Below are 18488 nucleotides of genomic sequence, written 5' to 3'. Positions count from 1 at the left end.
TTGAGTTTTTATTAAACTATAAATTTAAACTAGATCTAAATAAACAACCCCTGTTTAAAATATTCTGGTAAGAATCGGCAAGAAATTTAACATCCCAAAGAAACTTAATTTCGGTAGAAAGTATGTTTTTTTTACTTTTTATTAAAATTAAATGTCGAAATCCGATGTGGAAAAATCGGTCCAATTGGTTCAAGGCCTGCCCTGTCTATATATATACATATATATATATATTTTTGGGGACTGTCACATTAAGTTGACTGTATACAACTACTTTATATATATAAATATACAAATTAATTATCAATTATCAACATAGGGCGTCGTTTAAAAAAGATTTTCGCTGCTCTTTCTAGCAAATTAAAACAATAACATACACATTGAACAAAACGGTCGCTGAGGTATAAAGGGAAATAACTCTCAAATGTAGGGTTATCTCCCTTTATACCTCAGCGACCGCTTTGTTCAATGTGTGTGTTATTGTTTTAATTTGCTAGAAAGAGCAGCGAAAATCTTTTTTAAACGACGCCCTATGTTGATAACTGATAATTAATTTGTATATTTATATATATAAAGTAGTTGTATACAGTCAACTTAATGTGACAGTCCCCAAAAATATATATATATATGTATATATATAGACAGGGCAGGCCTTGAACCAATTGGACCGATTTTTCCACATCGGATTTCGACATTTAATTTTAATAAAAAGTAAAAAAAACATACTTTCTACCGAAATTAAGTTTCTTTGGGATGTTAAATTTCTTGCCGATTCTTACCAGAATATTTTAAACAGGGGTTGTTTATTTAGATCTAGTTTAAATTTATAGTTTAATAAAAACTCAAAATGTGACAGTCCCAAAAAATATATATATACATGTGTGTGTGTGTATTTATATATTATACATTTATTTATATATATATATATCTTTATATACAGAGAGACACAGAGATACAAAGTTCATAAACTGTGCTAGAAATAAGACTGAAATCACCAATAGTCTTTTGAAGTCAAAACTTTTGGATTTTGGTTAATAAGACTAGTATCATTCTTTCTCTTTCTCTGTATGTAAAGATATATATACATATATATATATATAATACATATATATATATATATATATATATAATATTTATATATATATATATGATTTACATATGTGTGTGTGTGTGTATTTATATATTATACATTTATTTATATATATATATATCTTTATATACAGAGAGACACAGAGACACAGTTCATAAATTGTGCTAGAAATAACCCTGAAATCACCATAAATAAATAAATAAATAAAAATACGTATATATATATGTATATATATATATATATATATATATAATACATATATATATATACTTATATATATTATTTATATATATATATAATTTACATATGTATGTGTGTGTGTGTTTCTAAGTCAAAATTTTGGGATTTTGGCTAATAAGCGGCATGAAATCACGAAAGGAATTTCGCACCAATAACGAAAATGTTACAAAGTTCATAAATTGTGCTAGAAATAAGCTTGAAATCACCAATAGTTTTTTGAAGTCAAAATTTTTGGATTTTGGCTAATAATAAGCGGCATTAAATCTCTTTCTCTCTCTCTCTCTGTATATAAAGATATATATATATATATATATATATATATATATATATATATATATATATCAAATAATAAGCAACACAGATTTCAAAAGTGATTGCTGTACGCACGTTTCATGCTACTTCAATTTATTTAAGTAACGTGAGCATTACCTTAAATGCAATATGAAGAGCAATCTTCAGCTGCACGAAAAAATGTAGAAAGAAAGACATATTACAAATGTGGCAACATATTAAAACCAAGTGGGAGAGAGCAGAGGAAGAATATATAAGTCCATCTTGACATAGCTTACACCTTCCCTCTCTTTAGAAGTAATTGTCCCTTTGCTATCACCACTAGATAAGAAACAATAGAATTCTGAGACAGTTAAAACTTTTGTCTAGAATCAATTACTAGCCTGATAGACCCTGCTATGTCAAGATGGACTTATATATTCTTCCTCTGCTCTCTCCCACTTGGTTTTAATATGTTGCCACATTTGTAATATGTCTTTTTTTCTACATTTTTTCGTGCAGCTGAAGATTGCTCTTCATATTGCATTTAAGGTAATGCTCACATTACTTAAATAAATTGAAGTAGCATGAAACGTGCGTACTGCAATCACTTTTGAAATCCGTGTTGCTTATTATTTGATATATATATATATATATATATATATATATATATCTTTATATACAGAGAGAGAGAGAGAAAGAGATTTAATGCCGCTTATTATTAGCCAAAATCCAAAAATTTTGACTTCAAAAAACTATTGGTGATTTCAAGCTTATTTCTAGCACAATTTATGAACTTTGTAACATTTTCGTTATTGGTGCGAAATTCCTTTCGTGATTTCATGCCGCTTATTAGCCAAAATCCCAAAATTTTGACTTACAAACACACACACACATACATATGTAAATTATATATATATATAAATAATATATATAAGTATATATATATATGTATTATATATATATATACATATATACGTATTTTTATTTATTTATTTATTTATGGTGATTTCAGGGTTATTTCTAGCACAATTTATGAACTTTGTGTCTCTGTGTCTCTCTGTATATAAAGATATATATATATATAAATAAATGTATAATATATAAATACATACACACATGCACACGCAAACACACACACACACATACATATGTAAATTATATATATATAAATAATATACAGTATAGATATATATATATGTATTATATATATATATATATTTTTTAATTTTAAGCTTCAGCTTAGAGCTGCGGCCATGCTGATGCACCACCATGTTGCTACACTGTTATTACAGGGAGCCTCTTACAATATTTGGCACTTGGTGAAGAATGGAGTTTGATTTAGCAACCCTCATTTGCACCTCCTGCCGCGAGGTAGGTTCATCTGGGACTCTCGATAAGAAGAGGTCCAGCTTTGATTTAAAAACTTCTACATCTACTTCGTGCAGATTCCTCAGGCTCTTTGGGAGAATATTAAAAAGCTGTGGGCCCCTGAATCCCAAGCTGTTGCAGTAACTGGTCCTGAAGCGCGATGGCATTGCTGGGATCTTTGGCACTATGCAGTGTCGTCCCGTTCTGGCATTGGTGTAGCTTTCAATGCCAAAATTTGGCACAATTCCTTCCAGGATCTTCCAGATGTATATTACCGCATACCTCTCCAGGGAGTAGAGTCTTAGCTGTTTCAGCCTTTCCCAGTAGCTGAGCAGTTGCAAAGAGACAATCTTCTTTGTGAATCTCCTCTGGATTGCTTCAAGGTCTGCTGTTAATTCCAGACTGGTGGGTGACCACAGCTGTGAGTAGTAATCCAGGCGGCTGAGGACGAATGTCCTCCAGAGGACCATCATAGTTTCCTTATCTCTGGTTCTGAATGTTCTCAGGATCCATCCAGCCAATCGTCTGCACTTTGTTGCCATTCTGGTAATGTGCACTTGGAAAGAGGTATCATCACTCATGTCGATACCCAGGTCTCTCACTGATTTAGGCTCTGGGATTGAAATTCCCTGTGGATCAGTGTACTCTGTAAGTTTCATATTCAGTTTTGGACGTTGGTAGCGCAGGGCTTGGAATTTTTCAGCATTAAACTGCATATTATTGTCCTCAGCCCATCTGTAAACTGAGTCCAATTCCTGCTGCAGGTGTGCAACATCACTGGAGTTATATATATATATATATCACTGGAGATATATATATATATATATCTTTATATACAGAGAGAGAGAGAGAGAGAAAGAGAAAGAATGATACTAGTCTTATTAGCCAAAATCCAAAAATTTTGACTTCAAAAGACTATTGGTGATTTCAGGCTTATTTCTAGCACAGTTTATGAACTTTGTGTCTCTGTGTCTCTCTGTATATAAAGATATATATATATATAAAAATAAATGTATAATATATAAATACACACACACACACATGTATATATATATTTTTTGGGACTGTCACATTTTGAGTTTTTATTAAACTATAAATTTAAACTAGATCTAAATAAACAACCCCTGTTTAAAATATTCTGGTAAGAATCGGCAAGAAATTTAACATCCCAAAGAAACTTAATTTCGGTAGAAAGTATGTTTTTTTTCCTTTTAATAAAATTAAATGTCGAAATCCGATGTGGAAAAATCGGTCCAATTGGTTCAAGGCCTGCCCTGTCTATATATATACATATATATATATATTTTTGGGGACTGTCACATTAAGTTGACTGTATACAACTACTTTATATATATAAATATACAAATTAATTATCAATTATCAACATAGGGCGTCGTTTAAAAAAGATTTTCGCTGCTCTTTCTAGCAAATTAAAACAATAACATACACATTGAACAAAGCGGTCGCTGAGGTATAAAGGGAGATAACCCTACATTTGAGAGTTATTTCCCTTTATACCTCAGCGACCGTTTTGTTCAATGTGTATGTTATTGTTTTAATTTGCTAGAAAGAGCAGCGAAAATCTTTTTTAAACGACGCCCTATGTTGATAATTGATAATTAATTTGTATATTTATATATATAAAGTAGTTGTATACAGTCAACTTAATGTGACAGTCCCCAAAAATATATATATATATGTATATATATAGACAGGGCAGGCCTTGAACCAATTGGACCGATTTTTCCACATCGGATTTCGACATTTAATTTTAATAAAAAGTAAAAAAAACATACTTTCTACCGAAATTAAGTTTCTTTGGGATGTTAAATTTCTTGCCGATTCTTACCAGAATATTTTAAACAGGGGTTGTTTATTTAGATCTAGTTTAAATTTATAGTTTAATAAAAACTCAAAATGTGACAGTCCCAAAAAATATATATATACATGTGTGTGTGTGTATTTATATATTATACATTTATTTATATATATATATATCTTTATATACAGAGAGACACAGAGATACAAAGTTCATAAACTGTGCTAGAAATAAGACTGAAATCACCAATAGTCTTTTGAAGTCAAAACTTTTGGATTTTGGTTAATAAGACTAGTATCATTCTTTCTCTTTCTCTGTATGTAAAGATATATATATACATATATATATATATAATACATATATATATATATATATATGTATATATATATATATATATATATATATATATATAATACATATATATATATACTTATATATATTATTTATATATATATATAATTTACATATGTATGTGTGTGTGTGTTTGTAAGTCAAAATTTTGGGATTTTGGCTAATAAGCGGCATGAAATCACGAAAGGAATTTCGCACCAATAACGAAAATGTTACAAAGTTCATAAATTGTGCTAGAAATAAGCTTGAAATCACCAATAGTTTTTTGAAGTCAAAATTTTTGGATTTTGGCTAATAATAAGCGGCATTAAATCTCTTTCTCTCTCTCTCTCTGTATATAAAGATATATATATATATATATATATATATATATATATATATCAAATAATAAGCAACACGGATTTCAAAAGTGATTGCAGTACGCACGTTTCATGCTACTTCAATTTATTTAAGTAATGTGAGCATTACCTTAAATGCAATATGAAGAGCAATCTTCAGCTGCACGAAAAAATGTAGAAAAAAAGACATATTACAAATGTGGCAACATATTAAAACCAAGTGGGAGAGAGCAGAGGAAGAATATATAAGTCCATCTTGACATAGCAGGGTCTATCAGGCTAGTAATTGATTCTAGACAAAAGTTTTAACTGTCTCAGAATTCTATTGTTTCTTATCTAGTGGTGATAGCAAAGGGACAATTACTTCTAAAGAGAGGGAAGGTGTAAGCTATGTCAAGATGGACTTAGCTTACACCTTCCCTCTCTTTAGAAGTAATTGTCCCTTTGCTATCACCACTAGATAAGAAACAATAGAATTCTGAGACAGTTAAAACTTTTGTCTAGAATCAATTACTAGCCTGATAGACCCTGCTATGTCAAGATGGACTTATATATTCTTCCTCTGCTCTCTCCCACTTGGTTTTAATATGTTGCCACATTTGTAATATGTCTTTCTTTCTACATTTTTTCGTGCAGCTGAAGATTGCTCTTCATATTGCATTTAAGGTAATGCTCACATTACTTAAATAAATTGAAGTAGCATGAAACGTGCGTACTGCAATCACTTTTGAAATCCGTGTTGCTTATTATTTGATATATATATATATATATATATATATATATATCTTTATATACAGAGAGAGAGAGAGAAAGAGATTTAATGCCGCTTATTATTAGCCAAAATCCAAAAATTTTGACTTCAAAAAACTATTGGTGATTTCAAGCTTATTTCTAGCACAATTTATGAACTTTGTAACATTTTCGTTATTGGTGCGAAATTCCTTTCGTGATTTCATGCCGCTTATTAGCCAAAATCCCAAAATTTTGACTTACAAACACACACACACATACATATGTAAATTATATATATATATAAATAATATATATAAGTATATATATATATGTATTATATATATATATATATATATATATACACATATATATATACGTATTTTTATTTATTTATTTATTTATGGTGATTTCAGGGTTATTTCTAGCACAATTTATGAACTTTGTGTCTCTGTGTCTCTCTGTATATAAAGATATATATATATATAAATAAATGTATAATATATAAATACACACACACACACACATATGTAAATCATATATATATATATATAAATATTATATATATATATATATATATGTATATATATCTTTACATACAGAGAAAGAGAAAGAATGATACTAGTCTTATTAACCAAAATCCAAAAGTTTTGACTTCAAAAGACTATTGGTGATTTCAGTCTTATTTCTAGCACAGTTTATGAACTTTGTATCTCTGTGTCTCTCTGTATATAAAAATATATATATATATAAATAAATGTATAATATATAAATACACACACACACATGTATATATATATTTTTTGGGACTGTCACATTTTGAGTTTTTATTAAACTATAAATTTAAACTAGATCTAAATAAACAACCCCTGTTTAAAATATTCTGGTAAGAATCGGCAAGAAATTTAACATCCCAAAGAAACTTAATTTCGGTAGAAAGTATGTTTTTTTTACTTTTTATTAAAATTAAATGTCGAAATCCGATGTGGAAAAATCGGTCCAATTGGTTCAAGGCCTGCCCTGTCTATATATATACATATATATATATATTTTTGGGGACTGTCACATTAAGTTGACTGTATACAACTACTTTATATATATAAATATACAAATTAATTATCAATTATCAACATAGGGCGTCGTTTAAAAAAGATTTTCGCTGCTCTTTCTAGCAAATTAAAACAATAACATACACATTGAACAAAGCTGTCGCTGAGGTATAAAGGGAGATAACTCTCAAATGTAGGGTTATTTCCCTTTATACCTCAGCGACAGCTTTGTTTAATGTGTATGTTATTGTTTTAATTTGCTAGAAAGAGCAGCGAAAATCTTTTTGAAACGACGCCCTATGTTGATAATTGATAATTAATTTGTATATTTATATATATAAAGTAGTTGTATACAGTCAACTTAATGTGACAGTCCCCAAAAATATATATATATATGTATATATGGGAGAATATACAAAAAATAACAACAGACGAGGACAGGTGGTGTAAATAACAAAAGTATATATTAGTATGACGCTCGGGAATACGGAAAGTCTTTGACGTTTCGAGCTACGCTCTTCAACAGAAAGAATACGGAGACAAGGAGAAAAACACGGAGAAAAAAAATTGAATAGTGTTCAGTCAACGGTCAATCATAATAATGGCCGATCATAACAATGACTGACCGGAAGTTAGAAATTCTTATTTCAGGAGAGCTAAGAAAGGGGGAGATAACAAACGGTGATCGGGAACGAGGGGCTGTGTGTGGGAGGTAGACTGCTGGTGATCTTGACGTATGTAGTGTGAAAATGGGGGAAGGGAGAAAGGAAGAAAGTAGTTGGTCAGTTGTAGTGTGTGCGTGGTGTGATGCGAGGGTATTGGTGTGGTGTGCGTGGTGTGATGCAAGGGTATTGGTGTGGTGTGATGTGAGGGTGTTGGGAGGTGGGGAAGACATGGGTGGAGTGTGGGGTAGAGGTAGGGGTATGTGGGTAGGGTGGGGTATGTGGGTAGGGGTGGGTGGTGGGTGTAAGGAATTGGATGGGGTGGAGTGGGAAGGTAGAGTAGGAGTGAGTTGGGGTGTGGTGGGATGAGCTTATGAGGGGGTGTTGACGAGGAGGGAGAAGGGGAAGGTGGATGTAAGAGAGGGGGAAGATGGGTATGGGAGGGGAGAGGAAGAGAGGAGAGAGGGTGGGTATAAGAGAGGGAAGGGGGATTGAGAGAGGGGGAAGGTGGGTATGGGGGGAGAAAGAGTGGAAGGTGGGTATGGGGGGAGAAAGAGAGGAAGAGAAAGAGAGTGAGAGAGAGGGAAGAGGGGTATGGGGGGGAAGAAGAAAGGAAGAGAAAGAGAGTGAGAGAGAGGGGAAGAGAGTGAGAGAGTAAGGGTGAGAGAGTAAGGGTGAGAGAGTAAGAGAGTAAGAGTGTAGAGAGTAGGAGAGTAAGAGTGTAGAGAGTAAGAGTGAGAGAGGGGGGAGTACGGGAGAGGGGGAGGGGGGAGTACGAGAGAAGAGAGTGAGAGAGAGTGAGAGAGAGTAAGAGAGAGGAGAGAAAGAGTAGGGGTGAAGAGAAGTGGGAGTGGAGAGAAGTATGAAGAGAGGTACAAAGAAGTAGGAGTCGGAGCAGGAGGTGGGGGAGGGGAGAGATGGGTGGTAGGAGGGAGGGTGGGGGAGATAGACAGGAGGAGGGGGTTAGATGAAGAGTGGAGGGGAGTTGAGCCCATGTGGCGCAAAGGAGCGAAGATAGAAGATTAACCCCTGTTCACGGCGCAAACGGGAGTCCGGATGGCCCCTGTGCATGGACAATCCAAACACCGACAGGTGTTGCCGCAAGGAGTGGCCGGCAGAACGGAAGTGGCGTGACACCGGGGTGTCATTGCCGACGTTGATATCTCGGAGGTGTTCCGCGAATCGGTCGGCCAGGCGCCGCCCCGTTTGTCCGATGTACAGGGATTGGCAGAGAGAGCAGGAGAGGCAATATATGATGTTGGTAGACGTGCAGGTGAAGGAGTCGGTGATGCGATAGGGTCGGTGATGGGTGCTGGTGAGGAGGGTGGTGTTGGAGAGGTAAGGGCAAGTGCGGCAGCGTGGACGGGAGCAGGGGAAAGAGCCAGGTTGGGAGGTTGGGTTGGGGAAGAAGCTGTGGACCAAGAGGTCCCGTAGGTTGTGGGCTCGTTTGAAGGAGGGGAGGGGTCGATTAGGGAAGATGTGGGAGGTGGAGGGGTCGGACTGGAGGCGCCGAAAAGCTCGGAGAATGGAGCGTTGGAGGGGTAGGGTGGTGGGATGGTAGGTGAGGGGAAAAGGGAGGCGGGAAACGGCAGGGCGGGTTCGGGGGGAGAGAGCAGATGCACGGTCCACAGAACGAGGGCAGGCCTTGAACCAATTGGACCGATTTTTCCACATCGGATTTCGACATTTAATTTTAATAAAAAGTAAAAAAAACATACTTTCTACCGAAATTAAGTTTCTTTGGGATGTTAAATTTCATGCCGATTCTTACCAGAATATTTTAAACAGGGGTTGTTTATTTAGAGCTAGTTTAAATTTATAGTTTAATAAAAACTCAAAATGTGACAGTCCCAAAAAATATATATATACATGTGTGTGTGTGTATTTATATATTATACATTTATTTATATATATATATATCTTTATATACAGAGAGACACAGAGATACAAAGTTCATAAACTGTGCTAGAAATAAGACTGAAATCACCAATAGTCTTTTGAAGTCAAAACTTTTGGATTTTGGTTAATAAGACTAGTATCATTCTTTCTCTTTCTCTGTATGTAAAGATATATATACATATATATATATATAATACATATATATATATATATATAATATTTATATATATATATATGATTTACATATATGTGTGTGTGTGTGTATTTATATATTATACATTTATTTATATATATATATATCTTTATATACAGAGAGACACAGAGACACAAAGTTCATAAATTGTGCTAGAAATAAGCTTGAAATCACCAATAGTTTTTTGAAGTCAAAATTTTTGGATTTTGGCTAATAATAGGCGGCATTAAATCTCTTTCTCTCTCTCTCTCTGTATATAAAGATATATATATATATATATATCAAATAATAAGCAACACGGATTTCAAAAGTGATTGCAGTACGCACGTTTCATGCTACTTCAATTTATTTAAGTAATGTGAGCATTACCTTAAATGCAATATGAAGAGCAATCTTCAGCTGCACGAAAAAATGTAGAAAAAAAGACATATTACAAATGTGGCAACATATTAAAACCAAGTGGGAGAGAGCAGAGGAAGAATATATAAGTCCATCTTGACATAGCTTACACCTTCCCTCTCTTTAGAAGTAATTGTCCCTTTGCTATCACCACTAGATAAGAAACAATAGAATTCTGAGACAGTTAAAACTTTTGTCTAGAATCAATTACTAGCCTGATAGACCCTGCTATGTCAAGATGGACTTATATATTCTTCCTCTGCTCTCTCCCACTTGGTTTTAATATGTTGCCACATTTGTAATATGTCTTTTTTTTCTACATTTTTTCATGCAGCTGAAGATTGCTCTTCATATTGCATTTAAGGTAATGCTCACATTACTTAAATAAATTGAAGTAGCATGAAACGTGCGTACTGCAATCACTTTTGAAATCCGTGTTGCTTATTATTTGATTTTAATCACCCATCCTTTTGGGATGTGATATTCGGGTGCCTTCGCATAAGTACCATATTCAAGCCTTGAATCTATATATATATATAATATATAAATGTATAATATATAAATACACACACATATACATATGTAAATTATATATATATATATATATATATGTATTATATATATATATATATATATCTTTATACACAGAGAGAGAGAGAGAGAGAGAGAGAGAGAGAGAGAGAGAGAGAGAGTGGGAAAGAGAATAACGAAAATGTTATTTCAACGTTAAAATTTAGATATTTAAATATTTTCTTTATTGGTAAGACTGTTGTTGTTGCTGTTTGTTCCTTCTGAAGCCATGTCTGGTTTTCTGGTTTCATTTCACCTGGATAGGATGTTGGTTCATCGCAGGTGATCTGCTAGATGTACCCCAGTGTCACTGATGACATGCGCTGTTCTCTCAATAATAATAATAACAATAAGGAAATAAAATATTAACAAACAAGATTAATTTTGTTATTTTCTAATCTTTAATTTCTGCAATAATATTTTTTCTAAACCTAAGATAGGTTTAAATATGACATTTTTTAACTATATTTCTGTTGGTGTCTCGGTGGTCTTGTGGGTAATGGCATATGTAGACACCAATAATATCCTGAGCAGGGTTCGATATCACCCAGGGCCTGCACTAAGGGGTCTTACGAAAATTTTTCACTTTTTTTTTTTATCTCTAGGGAAAAAATGAAAATGTTAAATAAGACCCCCTATAATATTTGGCAAAGATTTGAAACCTCCGCCTCTGTGCCATGTTACTACTTCTAAACACCTCTACCTATGTGGCCACCGAAGCAGCAACGATATTAACTGGATAGGAATTGAAACCTAAACCACCATTTAACAGACAAAGTGACTTTTATCAACAATTTCAATGTTAAAATTTAGATATTTAAATATTTTCTTTATTGGTAAGACTGTTGTTGTTGCTGTTTGTTCCTTCTCGAGCCATGTCTGGTTCATAATGGCCGGTTTCTTGGTTTCATTGGCATTTGGGTTCCCCACCTGGATGGGACGTTGGTCCATCACAGGTGAGCTGCTAGATGTTGGAGGAAAGAGTAAGAAAAAGTTTTGTGAAAGAGTCAGCAGAAGTTCACCATTACCTTCTGCCAGAGCTGAGGTGTTTCGCTCATAAACACACACATTGCCCAGTCTGAGATTTGAACCCGCGAGTTAAAAAATGAGATATTTAAACTTATCATAGCTTGATGATCAATAATGAGTCACAGAAATAGGTTTTACATATCTCTGAACTTTCAAATTGGTGACCTGTTTGGATGCTCTTGTGGATAAGGGCATTTGTTGGTGAAAAAAAAAGGTAACTAATACACGTGGTAAGTAGCTTGCTTACCAACCACATGGTTCCTGGTTCAGTCCCACTGTGTGGCACCTTGGGCAAGTGTCTTCTACTACAGCCTAGGGCCGACCAAAGCTTTGTAAGTGGATTTGGTAGACGGAAACTAAAAGAAGCCCGTCGTATATATGTATATATATAGATATGTGTGTCTGTGTTTGTCCCCCCACCATCGCTTGACAACCGATGCTGGTGTGTTTACGTCCACGTAACTTAGCGGTTCGGCAAAAAGAGACCGATAGAATAAGTACTAGGCTACCAAAGAATAAGTCCTGGAGTCGATTTGCTCGACTAAAGGCGGTGCTCCAGCATGGCTGCAGTCAGATGACTAAAACACGTAAAAGAGTACATATATATATAAATATATATCTTTATATATATATATATATATACACACACACATCCGGTTTCGTTGAAGCAACACATGTTTTTCCTTCTCCTGAAACAACCCCAAAGAGATTGCATAAATCGACGATAAAACCTGTTAAAACTGGCAAAAGGTAGTACTTGTTACCTCGTAACGGTCTACCATAATATATTGATTAAAAGAAAAAAGTAATATATTACACTAAAAGTTGAATATAGTAAGTTTAAATCAGTGAAACAAGCTAAAGGTATCGTCGATAACCGCGTGGTTACACGTCGCAATTTTATTTGCAGTCGAATGTAAGAAGCGAAAAAAAAAAAGAATTGTTTTTGAAAGAAAACTTCTTCGTACAAGAACAAGGATTTGGAATTTTACCTCTTACGAATAAGTGTCCTTTTCATTTGTTTATTTTCTTTTAACTTGGATAACATTTGAGTTACGACTTAATCTTTGTTTAGTTTCTGAGAATTCTCACTATAATATTCATTTAACTTTTAAAAGGTGCACATTGGGATTAGACACTGAGGGAAAACGGCTGTAACTTTTTTATTTTTTAAGTTTGGCGATTTTCATTTTTGATATTGTGTTCTACATATCACGGTCATGTATGTGTTCTACATGTCCAGGTCGTACGAATAGCCCCCTTGCAACTTAGATGTGAAAATGAACGGCTTACATTTTATAGTGAAACAGCAAAAGTATCACGGCATGTGGAGTCCCCACCGCGAAACTTGATATGCTAGAAATAACAGCTAAACGCGGACAATCCAAATCTTGCATTTTACTCAGAAAGTTGAACTGCGAGTTTCACGCTTTTTACCAGAGAACATATATTCGAAAACGAAAAATACAAAATAAAAAAAAAATTTTTTTTTTAAACTGTAACCTTTGCCTTTCTGAAATCACTGTGGATATATTTTCGGCTATGTGCTTGATAAATGTCTGAAAGTTCTCCCACGAATTCTCCCACTTCATATCGTAATAATGATCCACTTTTGTATTTCAGTCTACATTTTATCCGTGACCAGAATGCCTCTACACTATTGGTACATAACCCCACTAACGGGATCAACAAAATTCCATGAATGGTTCACGGTACCATGGATGTATCCCAGTTTCTGAAGATTTTGGTAACAACGACCACTTATCTTTGATTCTCTTAGAAAAATAGAAACAGTCTTTTTTATTTATTTATTTTTGATTCACTTTGTAAAAAAAAAAATAAAAACCATTACGAAACCCCTTTCTTTTTTCACTTTATCTCTTTACAATTATTTGAATTACAAATCCCATTTAGTATTACGAATTTTCGTTTTTCGTTTTCCTACACATCTTCGTTGCCTGCTCCCGCTCTCTTTTTCATAAGTACCGCTTCCTCTCTCCCTCTCTGTCTTCCATATCTTACTCTTTCTCTCATCTATCTCTCTCTCTCTCGCTTTCATATCTTCCTCTCTTCTCAGTTCTCTTTCCTTTCCATCTCATAACGTCTTCCTCTCCCTCATATACTTCTCATTTCCCCCCTCTTCTCAGTCAATTTCTCCCTTTCTCTCACATCCTTCATCCTTTCTTGTCTCTCCTTCAGTCTGTTTCTCTTTCTCTCCCCATCCTCTGTCTCTAACACCCACACCTCTCTTCCTCATATCACCCTCTCTTTTTCCTTCATATCTCCCTCTCTCTTTCCCTATTCCCCCTTCTTTGTTTCTTCTTTTCTACCTACTGCTATCTTTCACTTCCTCTCTATCCTCTACTCCCCTTCTGGGCTTAAAAAACGAAGATGGCACCAAAGTGGGAGAAGAAAGAATTAAATCTTGTGTTGCGAGCATGGATGATTGCTAGTGGCGATCCCCCAAACAACATCATCACTGCTGCACTGAAGAATAATGGCTTTCACAGAACCACTGATCAGATAGAGCGGAAGAAGAATGGATTCCTCTGCTCATATGCACTCATCAGACCACACATTGACACCCTGGATGTCATAAGCGAAAACTATTGTGGAAAGGCTGATAAGGATGGAGAAGATGAAAAGGAAAAAACACCCGGAAGTCTCTTTGATCCAGTGTGAATGGCAAAAAGTTAAATATCTTAATTTTTGAGAGCATTTCATTGGGAGTCTAGGTCCTTGTAGGTAAAGGTATAGATAACCAGCAGCAGAGGACATACTGGAGTTTCTGGCCAGGGTTCAATACCATCCTGAGCAGAGCCAAATGGTTTTCCACTTTTTGTTTCTACATCTGCAAAAATATTAAATTATATAATAATAATAATAAATGTAGGAGTGGCTGCATGGTAAGAATCTTGCTTCCCAACCTTTCTGGGTTCAGTCCCACTGCTTGGCACCTTGGACAAGTCTTTTTCTGTAGGCTCAGATTGGCCAAAGACTTGTGAGTGGATTTGGTAGACAGAAACTGAAAGAAGCCAGTGGTGTGTGTGTGTGTGTGTGCTGGGAAAGATGAGATATTTAGATCTAGTTTTATTATTGATTGGACGAAATTATAGATATAAGTATCTCATTTTTGACAGCAGTTACTGGGGGTGGGGGGTGGCAGATATTCAGGTGCAATAAACACTGTAAACAAACAGGAAACAACTTCTATCTCATTCCAGGGAGAAAAACTAGAGGTAGTCGATAGCTTCCGCTATCTGGGTGACCAAGTTAGTAGTGGGGGTGGGTGCGCTGAAAGTGTAGCTGCTAGAATAAGAATAGCCTGGGCAAAGTTTAGAGAGCTCTTACCCCTGCTGGCGACAAAGGGACTCTCACTCAGAGTAAAAGGCAGACTGTATGACGCATGTGTACGAACAGCCATACTACATGGCAGTGAAACATGGGCTGTGACTGCTGAGGACATGCGTAAGCTCGCAAGGAATGAAGCCAGTATGCTCCGCTGAATGTGTAATGTCAGTGTGCATACCCGTCAGAGTGTAAGTATCTTGAGAGAAAAGCTGAACATAAGAAGCATCAGTTGTGGTGTGCAAGAGAGACGATTGCGCTGGTATGGACATGTGGTGAGAATGGATGAGGATAGCTGCGTGAAAAAGTGCCACACCCTAACAGTTGAGGGAACCCGTGGAAGAGGTAGGCCCAGGAAGACCTGGGCTGAGGTGGTGAGGCAAGACCTTCGAACATTGGGCCTCACCGAGGCGATGACTACTGACCGAGACCTTTGGAAATGTGCTACTTACCACGCAGCCACTCCTACGCCCATTTAAGGATCTTAAACATCTAATATATAATTTTCTGTCCTGATTTACCTGGATGAGATTTTTACTCAAAAATGTTTCCAAAATATGAATTTTTATAAATTTGTTATTGGTTTTGAGTTTTGAATCCAAACAATTGTAGGGATTATTACTATTTATCAATATTATGTTTATACATATATAATATGTATAGGCGCAGGAGTGGCTGTGTGGTAAGTAGCTTGCTTACCAACCACATGGTTCCGAGATCAGTCCCACTGCGTGGCACCTTTGGCAAGTGTCTTCTACTATAGCCTCGGGCCGACCAAAGCCTTGTGAGTGGATTTGGTAGACGGAAACTGAAAGAAGCCTGTCGTATATATATATATATATATATATATATATATATATATATATATATATATATATGTATATATATATGTGTATGTGAGTGTATATGTTTGTCCCCCCAACTTCGCTTGACAACTGATGCTGGTGTGTATACGTCCCCGTAACTTAGTGGTTCGGCAAAAGAGACCGATAGAATAAGTACTAGGCTTACAAAGAATAAGTCCTGGGGTCGATTTGCTCGACTAAAGGCGGTGCTCCAGCATGGCTGCAGTCAAATGACTGAAACAAGTAAAAGAGTAAAATAATATAATTGTGGTACTGGGAAGTACCAGCTTCGCTAGAAATAGGAGTCAAATGAACTATGAAACCACAGAGAGCTCACTTATCTACAAAAAAAATGGTGAAAAACAGGCAGTGAATAAAAATGATAGCACTTACCTCTGCAAAGCCCATAAAGGGAGGGCCTTCACATGAACAAGCAAGTATGCTGAAGTGAATATCTTGAAATTTAGCTTCTTTTGCAGTAGACTTACTTGAGGAAGGGCTAGTGGCCCTTAACACAAATTCTGAAATTGATACTAAGTTATCTGCCATTCCTTTGGCAGACTTCACAGGGATAAAAGCTATAATTTTTATTCAACACCTACAATAGTCTAAAGCCATGTGAGTGGATTTGGTAGATGGAAACTGAAAGAAGCCATCATATATATATATATATATATATATATATATATATATATATATATATATATATATATACATATACATGGCGTTAGGAAGGGCATCCAGCTGTAGAAACTCTGCCAAATCAGATTGGAGCCTGGTGTAGCCATCTGGTTTCACCAGTCCTCAGTCAAATCGTCCAACCCATGCTAGCATGGAAAGCGGATGTTAAACGACGACATATATACACGAACAGTGACATTGTCAGATCCATAAAAGAGAAAAACACGCCTGAAAAAGAATGAGGTGGTGGGGGTGGGGGTGGGGGGTGGTGTGGGGGCACAAATAATCTTATAAGATGGCTAAAAGGGAGGCTAGATGTCAGATGTCTATTTCACTATGGTAGAAGCAGAAAATGTGGAGGTTTGCCAAAGTCCTGCAAGTGTGAAGATCAGAGACCTGAAGTGTTCCGGGTTGCCAGACAGTGTGTCAGTGAGAATCGATACATTGCAGGAGAGAAGTGTGTGTGTGTGTGCAGATGGATAATGGTAGGCTTGCATTCGACGACGTGGATGAGAGAGAAGTGTAGAAAAGTTACTATGCAAGATTGTAGAGAATGAATGGAATAAAGACAGTATCTCTCATGTGATCCGAACAGGGAGATCAGCTATCCTGAGTGGACAGTAGTACAGTAGACAAGGCAGTTAAAAACATGAAAACTGGGAAAACCCCTGGTCCGTCTGGAATCACTGCTGCGATGCTCAAAATATTGGGTAAGGTAAGTTAAGGGCTGGTCATCTACATAGTTAACTGGGTCATTCAAGAATGTGTATTGCTCAGAGACTGGTGTAGAAGCATAATTGTTAGCTGCTACAAGGGTAAAGGTGATGCTTTAGATAGAAGCAGTTATAGAGGCATCAAACTCCTGGACCAGGTGATGACAACTAGAGAGAGAGAGAGCCATTGCCTAATTAATCAGGAGCAGAATTTGGCTTGATAAAATGCAGTTCGGCTTTGTGTGGGGAAGAAGCACTACTGATGCTATTTTTATAGTCAGGCAACTGCAAGAGAAGTACTTAGCTCAGAATAAACCAATACATTTAGCATTTGCTAAAATGCCCTCCTGTGTGATATGGTGGGCCCTGAGGAGGCTAGGGATAAATGAGTGGGTGGTGAAAGCTGTACAGGCTGTGAACAAAGATGCTATCAGTCAGGTGAGAGTTAACCACAAGTACAGTGGAGAATTTGGTGTACGGGTAGGGGTTCATCAAGGCTCAGTCCTCAGTCTCCTCTTTTTCATCATTGTCCTCCAGGCTATAACAGAGGAATTCAAGACCAGCAGCCCCTGGGAATTACTATATTCTGATGAGCTGACCCTCATAGTGGATCCCATATCAGAGTTAGATGAAAAATTCCAGGTGTGGAAGCAAAACCTAGAATCTAAGGGTCTTAACCCATTACCTCCCATAATTCTATTAACTGGAATTTTTTTTTTTTTTTATGAAACTTTGATTTCTAGCATAAAACAGCCTTAGAAACACGCTGGAATGATCAAAATAACATTTCAAATAGAAATAAGCGAGATATTGGGTGAAAAATTAGCAAACCTCATTTCAATATCAGAGAAATATACCTGGTAGATATAGCAAAAAGGTTAGATATGTGTAAATA

The 18488-nt window shown here is 35.7% G+C and overlaps 1 protein-coding gene across 6 annotated transcripts in view; it reads right to left on the bottom strand.

The window, feature by feature from the left end:
* The window catches only part of LOC106880028 (deubiquitinase OTUD6B), a 44282-nt gene that overhangs the window by 10825 nt on the left and 14969 nt on the right, over positions 1–18488 (bottom strand). For 2 of the 6 annotated variants that reach the window (XM_089346131.1, XM_089346133.1), the window contains exon 10: positions 11602–11941. The exons of 3 other annotated variants lie outside the window; for them this stretch is intronic. In XM_089346131.1, coding sequence (XP_089202257.1) covers positions 11743–11941 — 199 coding nt within the window. In that variant the 3' untranslated portion in view covers positions 11602–11742. Of the gene's footprint in view, positions 1–11601; positions 11942–18488 lie in introns of those variants that run through there. One more of the 6 variants, XM_089346132.1, reaches the window with a different exon arrangement.

The sequence above is a fragment of the Octopus bimaculoides genome, chromosome 30, assembly GCF_046866305.1.
Source record: "Octopus bimaculoides isolate indiv1 chromosome 30, ASM4686630v1, whole genome shotgun sequence".
In the NCBI taxonomy this organism is placed as follows: domain Eukaryota; kingdom Metazoa; phylum Mollusca; class Cephalopoda; order Octopoda; family Octopodidae; genus Octopus; species Octopus bimaculoides.
The sequence above is the reverse complement of the archived record's forward strand: the minus strand, read 5'-3'. Positions and strand labels throughout refer to the sequence as shown.